This window comes from Rhinolophus sinicus, chromosome X, assembly GCF_036562045.2.
Source record: "Rhinolophus sinicus isolate RSC01 chromosome X, ASM3656204v1, whole genome shotgun sequence".
NCBI lineage: Eukaryota > Metazoa > Chordata > Mammalia > Chiroptera > Rhinolophidae > Rhinolophus > Rhinolophus sinicus.
In genome coordinates this window covers 76,288,771-76,309,450 of record NC_133768.1, presented here as the reverse complement: position 1 = coordinate 76,309,450, position 20,680 = coordinate 76,288,771, and the positions used below count along the sequence as shown (strand labels likewise).

General features: G+C 44.0%; 1 protein-coding gene across 13 annotated transcripts in view; it reads right to left on the bottom strand.

The window, feature by feature from the left end:
• TMEM164 (transmembrane protein 164) overlaps nucleotides 1-20,680 on the bottom strand; it is a 216,939-nt gene that overhangs the window by 27,830 nt on the left and 168,429 nt on the right. For 12 of the 13 annotated variants that reach the window (XM_074323806.1, XM_074323807.1, XM_074323799.1 and 9 more), the window contains one exon: nucleotides 19,457-19,535. The exons of the other annotated variant lie outside the window; for it this stretch is intronic. In XM_074323806.1, the coding sequence (XP_074179907.1) occupies nucleotides 19,457-19,535 (79 nt within the window). The remainder of the gene's footprint in view (nucleotides 1-19,456; nucleotides 19,536-20,680) is intronic. 13 annotated transcript variants of the gene reach the window in all.

Sequence of the window (20,680 nt, the reverse complement as noted above, 5' to 3'; positions counted from 1 at the left end):
GGGACAAGATTGAAGGCCAGTTCAGATTCTGCTGCAGAGATACAGATGACTTGGGAATTTGTCTGACACTAAGGAGACATCTAGGGTGATTCCCTATGAATTCAGTAACTGAGAGGAGCTGATTGAGAAGAGAAACGAGTTCAAGTTGGAGCATGCTGACACTGAATACCAATAGGATATCCAAACAGACATCTCCAATAGGCTGTGGATGTCCAGGTCTGGTGCTCAGGAGAGGGAGGTGGCCTGGAAACAGAGCTTGGAGTATGGATAAGATCAATGAGGAAGAGTCCACAGAATGAAATTGAAGGACCAAGGACAGAGCCTGGGAAACAGCAATAGTCACCAGAAGGGAGAGGATCCCCGAGAAGATTAAAGGCTGCCACTAGCCACATGTGGAAATTTACATTTAAATGAATTAAAATAAAAATTAGAAATTTCATTCCTCAGTCGCACCACAGTTCAGGTGCTCAATAAGCACATGCTTATTGGCTTAGTGGCTACCATATCAGACAGTGCAGAGATAGAACATTCCCGTCACTGTATAAAATTCCACAGGGAACACACTTCTCTATAGAGGTACAGAAAAGACAAATAACTTCCACTGGGTTTGGCAAAATACTGGTCACTGGTAATCTTTACTATAACAATTTCAGGAAAGTAGAGATACAGGAACTGGCTGGTAAATGATGAAAAGTTTTCTAGGTGCACAACGTGAGGAAGTGAATTCCAGAAAAAGACAACAGAATATGCGAAGTCACAGAGAAATCTTTAGCCAAATTCCCAATATTTCAATCACTTCTTTAAATGTCCCCTCCATCCTTTTGCTCTTACCGGACCTACCTCTCCCCATGAGGAGCATGCTTAGCCCTCTAAAGTAGTCATTGCTTTTTCTCCTTTGGCGCATGGAGCTACAGTAGGTAACTTCTTTCTTTTCATTGCTGTTTCCAGACCACTTGTGCTCCTTTCTTCCTAAAACCTCAGAACCACCATACTGCATACCACCCACCATTCATTTTAGAGTTGTCTACAAATGTATGGATCATGGCCCTCAATATTCCTTGAGGATATTAGTACCTGGCTTGGTACCACTCTCTCCAAAACCATTCCTGTCATATTTCTTGATTATTTCTACATATGCCTAGATGAACCTTCCAGTATCCAGGCCTCTCAGTTCCTTGGCTTCTTCTCCTCAACGATCATGTCCTCTATCGCACCTCAGCCACTCGTTCTCATGGTCATGCCTGAGACCTTATAATTATGAATATCTGCAGCCCATCCATAAATCAAGCATTCTCTCTTCCCAGTTTACTCCCTCTAACCTTGATCCCAACACTTCTTTGACCCCACCGGAATCTGTAATCCATTAGTTCTACCATGTTTTTGCTGTCCCTCATGGCTCCCTCTTCCCCGCTTAAATTCCATGGCCCATCATTCTAATTACCCCTGGTGTCTCGGGGTAATTACTTTGACTCCATTGTGCCTCTCATTATCATACTCATCTTGAAAAAAAAAACTCAACCCTGGTTAAGTCCCAATCTTCTCCTCCTTGCTTGCCCCTACATAGTTGAACGTGGCTGGAGAAAAACAATAATGCTGACTGTTCTCACTGCAAATTTGTGATCACAAACCTCAAGTGCATCCTTCATGTTGCCAGGCAATCATATACTACACTTCCCCGGCCCATTCACTCTCTCATGTCACAATTTAGTATTTTCTCCTCTCTTCTCAGACCTTCAATACTTTTACCCCATCCTCAATCTCAGATGGTGACCTTGCTTTCTACTTTACTGAGGAAAAAGAAATCAGATAAAATCTTCCATAAGTTCTCATGACCGCATCTAACCACCTATCTGCATTGGGGCCCAATGTGCTCTGCCTTCACCCATTACCATGGTTGAACTGCCCAGGATCCTAGCCAAGGCTAGCCCTCCCATTTGTATCCAGATCCTGCCCCCCTCACCTACTCCAGCAATTTCCCTCTTTCTCTTGTATCAACAATTTCTTCTCCTGTACTGGATTATTCCCATTATCATATAAACTAAATATACCGTCATAGTTCGCATTCTAAAAAAATCACTTGTCCTCACTTCCACCTGCAACCACCTCATTCCTCTGCTCCCCTTTTATAGCAAAAGTCTTTGAAAGAACTGTCTATACCCGCACTGTCCAATATGGTAGCTACTGGTCACATGTGGCTATTGAGCCCTTGAGATGTGGCTAGTTTGAATTGAGAGGAACTGTTACGGTAAAATACACACTGTGTATCAAAGGATGTAAAATATCCTGTTAATAACTTGATATTAATTATATAGGAATGATAATATTTTGGATATATTGGGTTAAATGAAATATATTATGAAACTTAATTTCACCTGTTTCTTTTACCTTGTTTTTAGTGTGACTACTAGGACATTTGAAATTACATATGTGGCTCACATGTTTTTATTGGACAGCGCCTGTCTATACTCCCTGTCTACAATTCTTCTCTTCTCACTCTCTCTTAACCTGCTCTTATTAGGCTTCCACCAAAACAGCTCCCATCAAGGTCACAAATAATCTTTTCATTGCTAAATCCAATGGTCAATTCTCAGGCCTCATCTTACATTCCCTTTCATTCTTGAAACATTCTTCACTTGGCTTCAGGGATACTTCTCTCCTAGTTCTCCTCCTGCCTCATCTCCCTGACCTCTAAATGATGGAGAGGATCAGGCTGCAGAACTCAGAGCTTTTCTCTTCTCTATTTACTTTCATTCCCTAGGTGATTTCAAGCAATCTCACGGCTTTAATTCAATCTTCATGCTGAGGACTCCAACCTTTGTATCTCAGCCTGGACTGGACCTCTGCCTTGAACTCCAGGTTCACATAGCTCACAGACTACTCAGTACTGTACTTGAATATCTAGAGGGCATCTCACTCTTAAAGCCAACTTCTAATCTTGGCTCCTGAGGTAGACTGTTGAATACTGGCTCTCACTGCATCACATATCACAGTATCCATACCCTTATATATTCTCCTCCCACACTGACTTGGCCCCGTGGCTCACACAGTTCAGTCACGTAACTTGCTTTGGTCAATAGGGAATCATCCAAAAAGATGTGATCTGAGGCTTGCTAAGCGCTTGTACATTCCCTCTTGGAATACTGCCCTGAGAACCCATACCATGAAAGCCCATGTGGAGAGAGAGGCCAAGTCATCCCAGCCATCCTAGCTGAGCCCAGGCAAAACCAGTAGAAAAATGTCTTAGTCAGCTCGGACTGCCAAAACAAAACATCATGGATTGGGTGGTTTAAACAACAGAAACTTATCTCCTCACAGTTCTGGATGCTAAGAAGTCCAAGATCAAGGCACTAGCAGATTTAGGGTCTGATGAGAGCTTACTTCCTGGTTCACAGATGGCCATCTTTGTGCTGTGTCCTCACATGGCAGAAGAGACTAGGGAGCTCTCTGGCCTCTTCTTATAAAGGTTCTAATCCCATTCATGAAAGTCCCACTCTCATGACCTCATCTAACCTGAATTACCTCCCAAAGGCCACATATCCAAATATCATCACATTAGGGTGAAGACTTCAATATATGAAATCTGGGGGACACAAACATTCAGTCCATAACAAACAACAACCCAGTCAACCCAGTTGTGAGAAATAATAAGCCACTGATTTAAGCCACTAAATTTTGGGAATGTTTGTTATATAACAATAGATAACTGAAAGAGCACTCCCCACTACGGGGGTGATGGTGGTGGTGGAACAAAAAACAAGCACAAAGTCCCTTCTCCTCGTCTTTCTTTTCTCAATAGGCGCCCATCTATCTAACTTACTCAAAAATCTTAGAGTCATCCTTGACCCCTCTCTTTCTCTCATACCCCTCATCTGCCCCATCAGCAAATCCTGCTGGTTGTACCTTCAGTATGTGTCCAGAATCCAATGACTCTTCTCTGCCTATACTGATAGTACCCTAGCCCAAGCCTCTATCATGTCCTCCCTGGATTATTACAAATATCACTCACAGATTTCCCTACTTCTATCCTTGTCCCTCTACAGTCTAAGTTCAGCATAGCAACTGGGTGATCCCTGGAAAAATTAATTCAGATCACGTTAGTGCACTGCTCAGTACCTTCCAACAGCCACCCATCACCCTCAGAACAAAATATCTAGTCCTTACTACAGTCTATGAAGCCCTATATATATGATCTGCCCCCTCACCTATATCACCTCTCTGACCTCATTTCCTACTACTTTTCCCTTCCTTCACATGGCTCGAGACACACTGACTTACTTGCTGTTGCTGAAATATTCTAGAAACACTCCTGTCTCAGGGCCTTTACACTTGTTATTTCCTTTGCTTGGCATATCCTTTCCCCAGATATCTGATGGCTAACTTCCTCGCCTACAAGCCTTTCGTGAAATGTCACACTCTTGGTGAGCCCTACCCTTTCAATGAAACTACCTCATTCAAAACTGCACCCACTCGGCAGCACTACGCCCCTTACTCTGTTTTTGTTCTTCCTCTATTGCACTTAACATCATCTGACTTACTATATATTTTACTTATTTCTTTACTGTCTCCTCCCACAAGAATGTAAGCTTTGCTTCACGAAAGCAAGGATATGTGTCTGTTTTGCTCACTGCTTTATCCCCAGCATCCAGAACAGCGCCTGACACAAAGTAGGGATTCAATAAATATTTGTTGAAAGAATGAATCAAGCAGCCTAATACGTTCAAGAACTTTATATAACTCGGTATCATTGAACTATCACGTGGGAGAGGCAGATAAACAGGAGATGAGGGCCAGTTCATGAAGAATTCTGTTTGCTACATTAGATATTTTGGATTTTATAAAACACCTTGAGATTTTAAAAGTTATGTTCTGATGCAGTAGGTGCGGCTGGGGCCTGTGAGTCTGCATTTCTAACTAGCTTCCAGATGCTGCTAATCCTCAGACCATACTTTGAATAACAAAGGATAGAGCTGCAGTCTGGCTGTGGATTGAAATGGGGCGAGACTAGAGGGGGGATAACCAGTGTGGAGGCTGTAGCAATAGACCAAGTCAGGGATGATCTGATCTGAACACAAATAGGAGTAGTGGAAATGAATTTGAGAAATGATCAGGAGGTCAAATTGACAGGATTTGGTCACTGATTGGATGTGGCAGGGGGGTGGTGAGGGAGAAATGGGAAGGGCCAATGATTCTCTAGATTTCTGGCGTGGGTGGTCTTATCACTCAATGGGATGGAGAACATCGGAGAATGCAGGTTTGGGGACAGGGAAGAGAATGACGAGATTTTAGTTCCCAACAACAATGCCATCCCATCTTTGGTGCCCTCTAAATGAGGCACCTCCATTTCTAACTTTTGCAAGCCTCAGTTGCCCAGAAGATATATCTCTGGGTAGCACAACCCCAAGGTGATCATGGATATGTGACTTCCCATTTTCCCAGCCATTAAGTGAAAAGTCCAAGTTAGGTTTCCTTTCATCCAGGTATTTGACTGGATGAACTGTCTGTTTAATGTATAAGAAAGTGTAGGCTCTCCAGAGTTGGTGTCCATGTGGAAGGTCCATCTTGTCGACCCCCTATCCTGTGGGACTGGAGAGCCCACTCAGGTCAGGCTTCACTGTCAAAGTGCCTAGTGGGGACTGACAGAGCCACCAAGCTTGTGGCTAAGTCAACGTAAAGACCCACCTTCATCCATGAGAGAGCCAGCCCTTTGCCAATAGTACATAGAGCAAGGACGCTGGGCTGTCAAAGAATTCATCAGATGGACCTGGCCTAGCAGAATAAGTACTGGAGTCCAGAGATCCAGGTCCCAGATTCTAGTCTTACCAAGTTGCTGTGTGACCATCTGTTTGGATCAAAACCTCTCTAAGCATCAGTGTCCCTCTCACAGGGGAATCCCAGGTCCTCCCTACCTACCTTGCAGGAGCACTGTAGGAATAGAAAAGGTAAAGGAGTATGGAGCTACACTACAGAAAAGTACTACTTAAACATAACAAACCACTGTGCCTCACACAATTCTGCACTTTGTATTAACTGGGTCTCTGGTGAGCTTTCAGCAAGGGGGTCCAACTCTTGAATCACCTAAGACAATGAAGCTTAACCTTCAGTCTGTATCAGGTTCCCCTAGGAGGGTGGCTCTCAAACTTGAACTGGCAGCAGAATCCCCTGGAAGGCTTGTTAAAAGGCAGCTTGCTGGGCCCCACCCCAGAGTTTCTGATTCAGTAGGTCTGGGGCGGGGCCTAGAATTAGGAATCTGAGAATTTGTATTTCTAACAGGTTCTCCAGTTGAGCTGCTGCTGCTGGTCCAGGGACCACACTTTGAGAACCCCTGTCCTTGAGGATGTGTGAGAAATGCAGATTCCTGTGCCCTGCCCCAGAGACTTGAATCCAGGAGATCTGGGTGGACCCTGGAATTTTCATTTTAGCAACAAGCACCTCAGGTGATTCTGATGCTAGGTCTTCCAACCACACAAGAAAAACACGGACTTAGGGGGAAATCCTGGAGTTGCAAGAGGCACCAAGAGGCCTAGAGACAGCTCGCAGTAGATGGGCCACAATCTAGCCAGGTGTAAGGAGCAGCGTCTCCTGGAAACTAATACAATTAAGGCAGGAAATACTTAATCCTCTGCTCCCACAAAGTGCTCCTGAGCCCCAGTTACTTGCACTTTTGCAGGGAGGTCTTCAGAAACTCATCTACCTACCCTCTTGGACAAAGCTCAGGCCTTAGCCATCTTTTTTTTTTTCAAATTCCCCAGCTCTCCTCTCACCCACTTGAGAACCTTCAGAATCTACCTGAGTCCCTTATCATTTCCCCAACCCCTCACCTGACCAGCAAATATGGAACTGGCAAGCCAGTGAAAGATGAGACCTTTCCCAACATCCTGACGCTAGCTAGGCAGGAGGGGCAATAGGCTAATCGGGAGAGGGGAGAAAACAGGTAACACTACCTGGAACTGGGGTTAGTATGACTGTGGGGTGAGTTTTCAAGTCATCATTGGCCAAAATGTTCTGGCTTTAATTGTCCTAGAAGCTAGCAGAGGGGCTGTATCCCAACCCTCATCCTCCAAGAGACAAGTAAAGCCCACTCAAGAGAGAAGTGGCTTGCTGGGATCAAATAACATAGGGGTTCTTATACCCCCGTTTCCAGAAATGTCCCCCAAAGACCATCAATTTGTCTGTACTTCAAAATAACCTTACCCAGTGGCAAGCTTGAGAGGCCACTGCTCCCCAATTCTGAAACAGGAGCTCCCTCTAGTGAAACAGAAAGCGGTTTCCAGGCAGCCTGGAGGCAGGGTATGACCTCCCTCCCATCACACAGAGACCCCTCTGGCAGTGTAAGGACACCAACAAATCCCTTATCAGAACAATGTTTTAAATGCATGAAATAAAAGGCAAAGGGTTGTAAAATAAGCCAGTGATATTAAAAGTTATCAAAATATGTAAACAGATTTGAAATATTGTCCTTCTGTAGTGCCTTATTAATACATTTAATAATAAGCTCTAGCAGGCAAGTCTAATTACTACCATAATTTCAAAGCAGTGATGACCTAAACAGGATTCTGAGCTGTCTGCAACTACTGTAATGTGATAGGAAGCCATCTGTGATTGCTACTAACAACAAAGACACAGGTTTGCTCATTGCCTACATTCATGTGCTGTATTTCTGCTAGAGGTTGGTGAAAAGAATGATGTGATTTTTCTCCCCTATCCAAGTTAATGCACCCTTAATTTCTATTTGTGGACCCCAGGTTAAGAACCCCTGCCTAAATAAAAAGAACCACAACCAACTGATAAAACCCCCTATACGGATGAAGGGGGTGTCAGCAGCCCTACAGGTCCTAAAGCTGTGCAGGTGCTCTCCCATACCCAGCCCATGGCTGACTTCCTTCCAAACCGTGGTGCACCATCAACAAATCCTGTATCTGCCACCTCTGCACAACATGGCCCTTCTACCTCCTAACCCTAAGGAGACCTGGCTCTCCCCTGAGGACACTGCTTCTCCCTCTGGCTGCTCTGGGCAGAGGCTGTTCTTATCTTTCTATTTTCACAGCAAGCTTTTTGCGGGGGAAGGGGAGTTGAAGATTCCTCTAGCTCCTTGTTACTGCTTCTAAATGTTTCCACTTCTCTTTTCTCCTGTCAAGTTCAGACTTCTCTTCCTCATTACTGCCACCCATTGTCCTCCAGGTCACTGTCAGATTCATCCCAGATCATTCTCACTTGGCTTACAGTCTTCCTTTTGACATTAAGCCTTTTACTCTGCATTCTGGGTGATTTCAACATCCATGAGGGCGCTACTTCCAAGACCCTCACTTCATGGCCTCTTGACCCTCCTCATCTCTACAGATCTGCAACCTCCATTCCACCTCCCCCTCCCACAACTGGCTTCAGTCAGCACTTACAACTGCCCTGCCTCACTTAGGATTATCTGACCACAAACTCCCAGAATGTCAGCTTTTATAACCTCAGTTCTACCATGCACATGTTGGTAGAGCTCCTTGAGACTTCTGACCCCTGGGTACCCCTTAACTCTCCCCAAGGAGTTCCTCCTTGGTCTTCAGCCATCTCCTAGCCTTACTGCCTTCCATATCAGCTTGGACCCTATGACCAATCACTTGAACTCTCGTACTTAGCACCCTCTTCATCCCTCCACCCCCACATTTCTACCTCCCCCCTCACTAGTTTATCCCCAAGCGGTGGCCTGCTAAAGGCCTGCTAAAGGCGAGGACCTAAGAAACTGCTCAGACTACATTTTATTATATTAGTAGACAGAGTCATGGTACATTAGCAAGCAGACACCACATTAATAAGAACAAAATTATATAGTGTAAACTAAGTGACAGGCACTAAAGTGCTTTGTATACATGAATACATTCAATGCACATTACAACTCTTGGAGGAAGTACTATTATTCCTATTTTACTGATGAGGAAATTGATGCACAGAGAAGTTAAGGAACTTGATCAAGGTCATACAGCAAGTAAATGACAGAACCAGGATTTGAAACCAGGTAGTACAGCTTCATCACACACATCTCAGAAGAATCGGTCTCTGGGCAGCCAGGCCTGTTCACTTTCCTCTCTAACTTCTCAGTTCCTTTGACTGGTGGGAAATTAGTCCAGGCCCACTCTACAGATCTGGCCACCTTAGATTCTCAGGGTATGGAGCAGGAAGTTCACCTAGGTGTCAAGACCAAAGCTGTAAGCTCTAGTACAGCCTGCCAGAGGAGCCCAGCCTGCATTTGGAGGTAGTGGGTGCCTGCTCAGTTAAGAATGAAGTGGCATTCTGTTTCCTATTCCACTACTGTTCTTGGTGACTTGCCCTTGGGCAGAAACCCGAAAGGAGAAAAGTGGGTGGCAGGATTACCAAAACTCTGATCCAAACCCTGAACATCCCGCACTTTCTGGATCTTCCACACCACGGATGCTGTTTAAAAAGCCCCAACCTCAGATGGATCCCTCAAGCCAGACGTTCTGCTCCTTCACTCAGGCTGCTATGCTTTCCTGGAGAAAATGGGGTGACTGGACAGATCAGTGTCAAAAAAAATGCACAGAAATTTGTTTCAGGCAGACCCCCCTCAGTGCTACTCACCAAACTTCTAGAGATGCACTGTCCAATATATGATTGACCCTTGAACAACGTGGGGGTTAGCAAGCAACACACACACACACACACACACACACACACATATACACACACACTCACACTCACACACCTGCACAGTGGAAAATCTGAGTATAACATTAGACTCCCAATCGTCATTTGGTATCTGCAAGTGATTAGTTCCAGGACCAGCATGGATACTAAAAGCCACAGATGTTCAAGTCCCGTATATAAAATGGTATGGGACAATGCGTACAGTTGGCCCTCCGCATCCTCAAATTCCCAAGCATGGACTGAAAATACTTTGTTCAATCCACAGTTAGAATCTGTGGCTATGAAATTCATGGATCTAGATGACTGACTGTACCGTGTTTCCCTGAAAATAAGACCTAGCCAGACCATCAGTTCTAATGCGTCTTTTGGAGCAGAAATTAATATAAGACCCGGTCTTATTTTACTATAAGACCAGGTCAATATAATATAATATAATACCGGGTATAATATAATATAATATAATATAATATAATATAATATAATATAATACCAGGTCTTATTTTACTATAAGAACAGGTCTTATATAACATGAGACCGGGTATAATATAATATAATATAATATAATATAATATAATATAAAAAATACCGGGTCTTATATTAACTTTTGCTCCAAAAGACGCATTAGAGCTGATGGTCTGGCTAGGTCTTATTTTTGGGGAAACACAGTATATTTATTGGGAAAAAAATCCACATATAAGTGGACTCGCACGGTTCAAACCTGTGTGGTTCAAGAGTCAACTGTAGTAGCTATGAAAGCTATGCAGCTATTTCCATTTCGATTCAACTTCATTAAACTTAAACCAAATTAGAAATTCCTCAGTCCTAGCTCCTCAGTTGCATCACCACATTTCATCAGCTCGGGAGCCACACGTAGCTAGCTAGTGGCTACCGTGTTGAACAGAGAAGATAGAGAATATCTCTGTCATCAGAGACGTCTACTGAACAGCACTGAAACAGTCTAGAATTAGCTCCTTCTCCCATTTCCTGCAGCACTTACTCCTTTTGTCACCACCCTTCTCAATCTACCACAAAGCACTTCCATTCTCAGCAGCTGCCATCACCTTGTAATTCATCCACTCCCCTTTCTCCCTAGTATCTTTAATGTTCCCTCTCACTACTGGCCTTCATCTTAGTGCCTGAACATGCCCAGCCTTGGGCAGACAGGAAAGGGGAGGACGGGTAACAGGATGAGGGGAAAAGGAAGACAGAAACCCCTCCCTTGGCTCTACAACATCCTTAAGCCCTCCTTCCTTAGCACTCTTAACTCCTTCCTGCCCATCCCCACTTCTCCAACGGCCTTACTTTCCTGGAACTCTGTGAAACAACACGGTGCTCTTGAGCACTACTGTAACAGTGAAACTGTATCTTCTGTTTGGAGATTTAAACCTCTAGTGTAATTCGATTTAACAGTGTAGTTTAGCTTGGGACTTTCTGAAAGTTTTTCTTTTCTTTGCTTCCCTTCCCTCCCACCAAACCTTAATGACTCTGTTTACTATATATTTACTGTGCATACCAGTTTCTATGGTTCTGCTTACTGCAGACCGTATGCATATCAGGCTCAATGACCCTGTTTCCTCAAGGAAACCTCCAGGACACTGACTTAAAGGAAGTTTTTAAGATCCACTCCTATCCCTGCAACATATCAGCCTCTGGGAAGCGCCTTTTTTCCAGGATTTGCCTGACCAACTTTCCCTTTCCTTTGTCCTGCCTCCCCTTACCTGCATCTAAAACCTTTTGGCCCTGCTGGAAGTGGGAGGGGCGGGGAGGGTGGGGTGGTGGCTGGCTTTTGGGCAGGAGCCTGCCATCCTTCCAGAATGCCAGTATCTTGAATAAACCTACTTTTCTTCCCACCAACCTTGCCTCTCAAGTAACTCCTGTGATGAGCAGCAGTGCCTTTAGTGCAGTAACACTATTTTAATGAACATTTTTACTGCCTTAGCTTCCAAGATAACCAGCCATTCCTTCCATTCCTCTGACCACTCCTGCAATCTCTTCATACTCTTCTCCCTGTCCATTATTTATAGACTGATACTCCTCGAGGCCTTTTTCTAAGTTCCATTTCTTCCCCCACGTACATAGTTACCCTGGACCACCTCATCCACTCCCATGTCTGTACCCACCACTTTTATAGCAAAGTCACTTTTATAACTCAAGTCAGCCTCTAACTCAGACTCCCCTGAACAGCTCCAGAATATTCCGTTGAACTGCCTCCTGGACATATCCTCCTGGATGGCCTAGAAGTGCCTCAAACTCAAGTAAAATCATCTTTCTCTCTAAAACATGCTCCTTCTGGGTCCCCTCTCCATTCGTGGCATCCAAACCACCTCCAGCCAACCAAGCCAAATCCTGGGACCTCACAGACTTTGCCTTTGCCCTCATTCCCACAGCATATTAATTATACTAAATGCTATCGATTTAATTACTTATTATTAATTTAACTTATGATAAAAAATTATCTTAATTGTATAACCTCATCTCCTGGAAGGATGAAAATATGAAATTACTCCCACCTAGTGGTGAAACACAGATAAACACCTACACAAGGCAGCTGTGACACTCAAGAGAAATTCAAATTAAAACTGAACTGATGTACCATTATTTTTATCTTACAGATGGGTAACAATTGAAAAGGCTGGAAATACACTCTTTTGATGAGGCTGTGTGGAAAACAGGAGCTCTTACACACTGCTAGTGAGCATTTAAATTGTGATACCTTTGTGGATTGGGAAATACCCATCAAAATTATAAATGCATATACTCTGATTCAGCAATTCCACTTACGGGGATTTATCCTATAGATACACTTGTACACATGCAAAATGGCATTGGTACAAAGTCAGTGCAGTGTTATTTATATTAGCAAAAGATTCCAAACAACCTAAATGTCTATCAATAGGAGACGGAATAAACAAATTAAGGTATACGGTTGTAGCCTTGTGTTATGTGTAAGAGTAAGAACCCCAGAAGCACACCAGTAGGATCAAATCCTGGGTATGCCACTTAGTATTTGAGCGTCAGTTTCCTTATAAAGGAGAGATAACAGTAACACCTACCTAAGACGATGGGTGGGGATTAGATGAGTTAATGTGTGTGAAGAGGTTGAAACAATGTGTGGCCTCACAGTGCTACAAAAAGTGGTACCATTTTTATTATACTGTATTTTATCACCCACACAATGGAACATATGCTGCTGTGAAAAAGAATGTGGAAGCTTCCTATGGGCTTACACAGAAAAGCTCTCTCAGAAACACTGCTAAGCAAAACAGTAACAGCAACAAAACAGTGGTATAGTAGTATGATATTTTGGAAAGTATATCTTAAGAAGGAGGAAAATGAAATATTTTAAAATTTTACTTGCATATTCAAAAAGAAACTCTGGGAGGATATGCACAAAACAAAAATGGTGGTAACCTGGGGAGTTCTAGGGGGGAAGGTGTAGATAGGAGGAAGGGGTGGGAAGGTGATTTTTCATAAAATGGTTTTTTATATCTTAGGTTTTGAACTACAGATGATCCCTTACTTAAGATGGTTGTTGACTTAAGATTTTTCAATTTTACGATAGTGGGAAAGTAATACACAATCAGTAGAAAGCATACTTCAAATTTTGAATTTGGATCTTTTCATGGGCTAGTAATATGCGACAATACTCTCTCATGATGTTGGACAGTGCAGTGAGCTGCAGCTCCCAGCCAGCCACATGATCAAGAGAGTAAACAACTGATACTCTACAGTGTGTTCATTGTGCTGGAAGACATTGCCCAACTGTAGGGTAATGTAAGTGTTCTCAGCACGATTAAGGTACGATAGGACAAGCTATGATGCTCAGAAGGTTAAGTATGTTACATGCATTTTTTACTTAAGGCATTTTCAACTTATGATGATGTTTATCTGGACGTAACCCCTTTGTAAGTCAAGGAGCATCTGTACAAGTATATCAGTGAATTACATAAGAAAAGAATCAATATGAAAAATAAGCTGATGTTATGCCCTCTTCTTAAAACTTTCACTGACTTTCCACAGCTCTTACAATAAAGGCCAAAGCCCTGACCATGAACTACAAAGTCCTCCATATCTGACTCCTGCCTGTCCCTCATACCCAGTGTCACCCACCCACTGCCTGGCTCCCCCTCCTGCTGCTGTGCTGTTGCTATAAGGGTTCACATCCTTTCATCCTACACTGGTCTAGTAAATTCTACTCATCCTTCAGTTCTCAGTTGAAATGTCACTTCCTCAGGGAACTCTCCCCCAAACCTCCAAACTAGGTCAGTTTGTGTTTTTCTAAGCTCTCTTATAACTATATACATTCATTTGTGTGATTATTTGATTCATATATGTCTTCCCCCAGCTACATTATAAATTCTCAGGGAAGGGTTGGTGTCTGATTTTCACTCATCAGGGCACCCCAGTGGCCAGTGCAGAGCCTGGCAGAAAAAAGGTCAGTGTAAATATGTTGCTATGGTCTGAATGTTTGTGTCTCCCTAAATTCATATGGTGCAATCCTAACCCCCAAAGATGATGGTATTAGGAGGTGGGTCTTTTTGGGAGGTACTTAGGTTATGAGGGTGGAGTCCTCACGAATGGAATTACTGCCTTATAAAAGAGGCTCCAGAGGAATCCCTCTCCCCTTCCATGTGAGGACACAGTGAGAAGGGGACACCTATGAACCAGGAAGAGGGCCCTCACCAGAAGGCAACTATGTTGGCATCTTAATCTGGACTTCCCAGGCTCCAGAACTGTGAGCAATAGATTTCTGTTATTCATAAGTCACCCAGTCTGTGACATTTTGTTATAGCAGCCCAAACAGATGAAGACACACATATTAGATGAATTCATGAAATAGATATGGCAGTAGGGATGATTTCCAGGTTCTAGCTGGGAATGCCATCTGTCCAAAACCACAGGAAGAGAAGGAGAGTTGATGGGAAAGATAATGAGAGCATCATGGACAGGCTGATTGTGAGGTGTTCTTGGGACATTCAGGTGGAGATGTTGAGTAAACAATATGAAACTGAGTCTCCTAAGTATTGGTTGCAGATAGGGATGTGGTGGCCATCACTGGACAGACTGCTGCTTAAACTATTTAAACTCATGAGACCATGCCTGGAGTAGCAAGTGAGAGGTGAGCCCAGAACAGAACTCTGGGGAAATGAACATCTCAGAGGACACGAAAAAGAACTCCTAAAGGAGACGTAGGAGGGCATGGTTGGCGAGGTAGGCGAGCTAGGAGAGGGGGAGATTTTGGAAGCCCTAAGAGCAGAGCATTCCAAAACAGAATGCTCAGCAATGTTCAACAGAGCAGAGAGTTCCAGCAGGATAAAGCCTGAGAGACGGTCGTTACATTTGGTCATATAGACGTCGTGGGCAATCTTTAGAAGTGCTGTTTCTATGAAGAGGTGGGCAGAGGGTAGGTGTCAGATGGCAATGTTCTGAGGAATGAAAGGTGATTGAGAAGACAGGCTCATCAAATGTAGACAAGTGTCCTGTTCATGAGTTGATTTCAGGTGGTAAACAGATAAACATTTTGTTTTTAATAGTTCTGTATTTAAAGTATATTAAAATAGATACCCAGTGCAGTAAATACAGGATGTTCTGGATAATATTAAGTTCCTCTTCTAAAGGGACATATTTTAGGGAAAAAAATCAGTAGATTTAAGGACATATATACATAATAATACAAGTGGTTAAATGGATAAGGTAAAAATTGTCATGCCCAAAGAACTGAAATTTAGAGACTATTGTTTGGACTATCTTTAAAAGATGCTTAGCTGTGAAGGAAAGATGAAAGACAGAGTTCTGTGGGGCTGAAGAGAGTTTTTTCAGAATTGGAAGGCTTCGGCATCCTTATTGGCTAAAAGCCAGTAGTAAAGAAAGGGTTGAAATTCTAGGTAAACAAGTGACTAATTGATGGAATGAGGTTCCAGAGGTGGTGGCAGTGATGGGCAGTAACCACACTGAGGTGTGACTGGTCTCATTCAGGAGGAATACCACTTCCTCCAGGATGGGAGGGAGGAAAGTAAGGATGGGTATGGACAAGGAAGCTTGTAGAGTAGAGAGAAGTATTTGAGGGAATTCCCACGCACAAATAACTATTTTCTCAGTTATTTGTTGGAGGAACCCCTATTGAGAGTGGAGAGGACAGGAAGTTTCAGGAGGATGGTAGAGGTTTAGCACATGATTTCTGAGGGCAATGCAGGGAAGAGCTGATCACAAACAGAAAATAACTGAGCGATGATGTTAAGAGAACTATTATAACAGAGACCAGTAAGTTTTAGTGGCCTAAACCTGAATGACTTGAGAGATTTTCTCCAATAAGCCAAGACTGGGCTCTGGGATTAGACACTGATCCCAGTGAAGGGACAAGGGAGTGAGACACTTTCAGGAGCTGGTGAAAGAAAAATTCCAGTAATTGGTCAGAGTAATATAAGCTAATTTGGGAAAGGAGGGAGCTGAAAGGAGTGGAGGTTTAGGTCAAAGAAAGGGACATAGAGGCTTATGATCTCAGATAGAGGAGTTTTAGAGGAAGAAGTAAAGGATAGGGATAAGGGAAGGTCCAGTGGCTAAAGAGAAGGGGATACAGAAGTCACTGAATTAAGAAACCCAAACATTGAGAAGCTGGATGTGGAATGAGCATTCCTCCCTGGAAGTCTCTCAGGATGCTGGCTGGAGTTGTACTGGGAAATCTGAGAGCCCATGGGCCAACGACATCTAGGAATGTGGGGCAAGTGACCAAGAGGTTAAGTAGTGGTGGCTATCAAAAAAAGAGGTCGCGAGAATGGTAAAAGGAGAAGCATTTTCACATAAGGTAGAGAAGAAATAATGGTCGGGAAGAGACAGTGTGTGAAGAGGTTGAAACACTGTGTGGCCTCACAGTGCTACATAAAGTGTACCACAGTCACGTGGGGCCAAGCAGAAAGATCAGCCTCCACTAGAGGGAACTTCAGGCAAGAGATAGGACTTTGTGCTCTGTGAAGAGCTGGTGGGGCTAGGGGGGTTATATAAATATAGTTTCAGATGTCCAAAGGCAAAGAGTTGGGAGGAAAAGAAACAGAAATAAAGAGCAAGGCTGGAAGAAGAAAAGAGCAGTGTGGACAGAGATGGTGGTGCCAAAGGACTGCAGGACCAAGGGGGCAATGGGGCTCCCAGTAAGCACCACCCAGCTACCTCCAAACCGCAGAGAAGCAGGAGTGTGCCTTGTAGGAAAACAGAGTTTCTGGGCACAGGAGATATCTATATGAGAGCTATCTTGCCTTGGGTAAAAACCCTGAGTCAGTTATTCTTGGAAAATTACAAGAGACTGCCAGGGAAGAGAAGGCCCAAATCCTCAGCTTTTTTTGTTTACAGGGAATAATCTTCCCACTGTCCATTCCAGATCCATTACCCCTCTGTAATCCTAGGGCCAAGGCTCAGTCCGGAAGTGAAACCAGCCTGAGGAAATCCAGATTATTCTCTGAATGCTCATAATTTTCCCCAAGTGGACAGCAGAGAGCAGCAAAGAGCTAGAAAGGACGCTGAGACCACACAGGAGCCCAGAAATGGAGAAGAAGGGAAGGTGAACTAGGCTTTGGAAATCATATTATGATCCCACAGTGCCCTCTGTTGCACTTACCATGCTTTATTGCAATTGACTATCTTCCCTCATAGATGGGGACTCCCTGACTGGTTCATCTCTGATTCCCTAGTGCAAATGCTGCGCACATTGTAAGTGTTCAACAAATACTTGTTGAGTGAATAGCTGAATAGGGGCAGATGGAGGTGAGACTCGCAGCCTGATGTCATTAGGAGACAGACAACTGTATTATAGGACAAGATGATATATGGGAAAGAGCGCTAGTTTGGGAGGGAATCTAAACCAGGCTTTGGATCCAGGCTGTGGGTGAGGTATCTAATATTTCTGAGCCTGGATTTTCTCCTCTGTAGAAGGAAGACTTTTCATCAGGTGAGTTGTGATGAGAAAATACACAAAACATGCCTAGCACAGTATCTCACACACAGGAAACAGTCAATAAAAAGTAAGTAAGCACTGATATTTACTGTGGTTGGTATTACTGTTGTTACTATTACTACAGCCTCTTTTCAGGGTCAGGCACCAGAGGAGAGGAGAGAGAATCACTAAGAGTAGGAAATAAATTGGAATTAAGACTTGGAATCACTACTTCCTCAGTTCAGTCCCCCAAACAGTACAGCAATAGATCCAGTAGGAGGCCACAATGGAACCTACCACTTCTAGAAGGTACAGCTTCCCAGATTATGGTTGGTTGGTTTGTTGTGGAGGGTGGAGCAGGGCATAGCTACCTGGTATTTTCCATGGCAGACTACTCTAGGCTCAGCTACCTGACAGATTGTTACGGGCACATCAGAGCACTAATAGGTTTAACGAATAGCGATGCGCATTTGGCCAGAACTCGCACTGAACACCACAGCAACCAGCAACTATGAGTGCTGGGGGTCTGAGCCCTGGCACAGCTACCTGCCTGGCTCCCTTCAGAATGAGTCTATCTCTGAGGCTTAAACATTATTAGGAAGCTATTTGCTGTGCCACAGGGGACAGACAAGAGAAATGGCACAGGTCTCCTGGCTACTGGAGCTTCAGACTTCCCTTAAAGCTCAGAGGAGAAAATAGTGTGTTTATGTTCTCTTTGACAGTATGAGACCCCAAGTGGCTGCACAGGGTAAAAACAGTCTCAAAGAATATTTGGACAACTCCTAAGAGTCCTAATTGATAGAAGTCAGGGACAGGGGACAAATCCCTCCACTGGTAGTAGATGCCATAGTGCCCATTCTCCAACATGTCCCTGGGTTGACTAGTCCTTGAGGGTATCACATACCAGAAGCTCTTAAAGTCTGCCAGAATTCCTGAGTTAGAAGAAACACATTTTCAAACCATCTTCCAGTGGGCTCAAGGGTCCATGTCACCTCATGTCATTTTTAATGTGATAGAAATGAAACCCTTGCTGCTTGGGATAAGGTAAGGAGGGTTGGTCTCCCAGAAAAGTCTCAGCAACCAAGATAGAGAGGCTAGTGGCTAAGACTAGAAAAGGATGTCTTTCAGGTATAGGACTTTCAGGAAGGTCAGAAAACTGAGCAGGAGCTGCTTTCACACTTAGTCTAGAAGGATAGGAACTGCCCTTCCCTTTTGTCTACTACACAGCAGAGGGAGGGGATGGATCATGTAAGGGGCATTGTGAGGTCATAAATCAACTTCCTTTCTAGGCTGTTTCTACCAGGTTCCTGGTCTCTTCCTCATGACCAAAGGAAGGTTTTCAGTGGCTTATTTTACATGGAGATTGCTGCTCTTTCACCTGCCTCTTCCCTCAATCCCTCAACCTCACAGTCCCTGGATTTCTTGCCCCGTTCAGTATCTTCTCTGGTTCTCAGAAGATGAATATAAGTAAGAGCACAAGGTCCTTCTCCTGAGAGGGCTGAGTGCTTCCTTCTCTCCTTCTGCCCTGTACTGCATACTAAGGCAAATGGAAGGCACAAGCACAAGTGAGTGACAGAGTGTGTGTAGGAGGTCCCATGCAAACCCAAACTACCCCAGACGGAGAGCCCAAGGCCTAGGCCCTGGGACAGGCAGTCAGAGGCACCAAGCTCACCCACGAAGGCTGGTTCTGAAAAGCCCCTAGACTCTTTGCAGGCCCTGTCCACGCCCATTTCTCACTGCCTGGTGTCTGGCGTAAAGCAGGCAGCAGAAACCCAGCCAGGCAGCAGCTCAAGATCCTGATAAGCACCCAAGAGGTCGTGACTTCCCAAAACAGAAGAGAGTGGCTAGGTGAAGGGGTGGCACAGGGGTGTAGTTCACTGGCCTTACCTCCTTTCCAAAGCAGGTAGATGGGCACCACGTAGAGCATAACATGTTGAATGTAGTAAATCTCCAATTCAAAGGGGAGCTATAAGGACAGGAGGGAAATGTGTTTTAGACCAGGAAGCACTCATGTCAACAGATTCTGAACTTGAATGCCCTTGCTCTTCACAACCCACATCTTAGCAACCCCAGGCATTTCACTAGTTCACCTCCCTTCACAATCAGACCAAAAAAAAGTGAAATGAATATACTTATGACCTAGGCCAGCATCTTCCAAAGTGTATTTTTCAGACATGATACTTCAGAAATGTTCCACTAAGAAATTGGTTAAAAATGTAAGAAATGTTGAATAAAATATATTATCTTCAAGATTCACCATGTATATTAGTGGTACATGAAGGGCCTGGGTGGTCTCTACAACTCAAAACCTGCTTCACATGGTTTATCCAGTGTTTCCCAAACTTAATGCGCCAGTATCCTTTTAAAAATAATACTCAATATTCTGCAGCATATACTCGAAGAAACACAACCTTTGTCACTTCCTGTTCCTGTGGAGTAGGTGGTGAACTATTCAAAAGCTCATTTATCATTTGTCATGAAGAACATATGTGGTAGGATTTATTATTCCCATTTTCCAGATGGAAAAAAAATGACTGGGCGGCTGGATGGCTCACTTGGTTACAGCATGAGCTCTGAACAACAGGGTTGCTGGTTCGATTCCCACACGGGCCAGTGAGCTGTGCCCTCCACAAGTAGATTGAAGACAATGAGCTGCCTCTGAGCTTCCGGAGGGGCGGCCAGATGGCTCAGTTGGTTAGAGCAGGAGCTCTCAGCAACAAGGTTGCCGGTTCAGTTCCCGCATGGGATGGTGGGCTGCGCTCCCTCCCTGCAACTAAGATTGAAAACAGCAACTGGACTTGGAGCTGAGCTGCGCCGTCTACAACTAGATTGAAGTAAAATGACTTGGAGCTGATGGGCCCTGGAGAAACACACTGGTCTCCAATATTCCCCAATAAAATAATAATAAAAAAAGATTGCTAATCTGATATGGTCTAGATCCAAGAATAAAGAGTTTCCTCATTGGATATTTGGGGTCAGTCCAGAGTTAGCCCTACTTTTGGGTAAAGACTAAACAACTGGGCCAATATATTCTGGCATGGCTTGCCAAAAAAAAAGTCCCCACCCTCCCTCCATTCAACACACCCACTCATTCACTCCTGCTTCCCATCT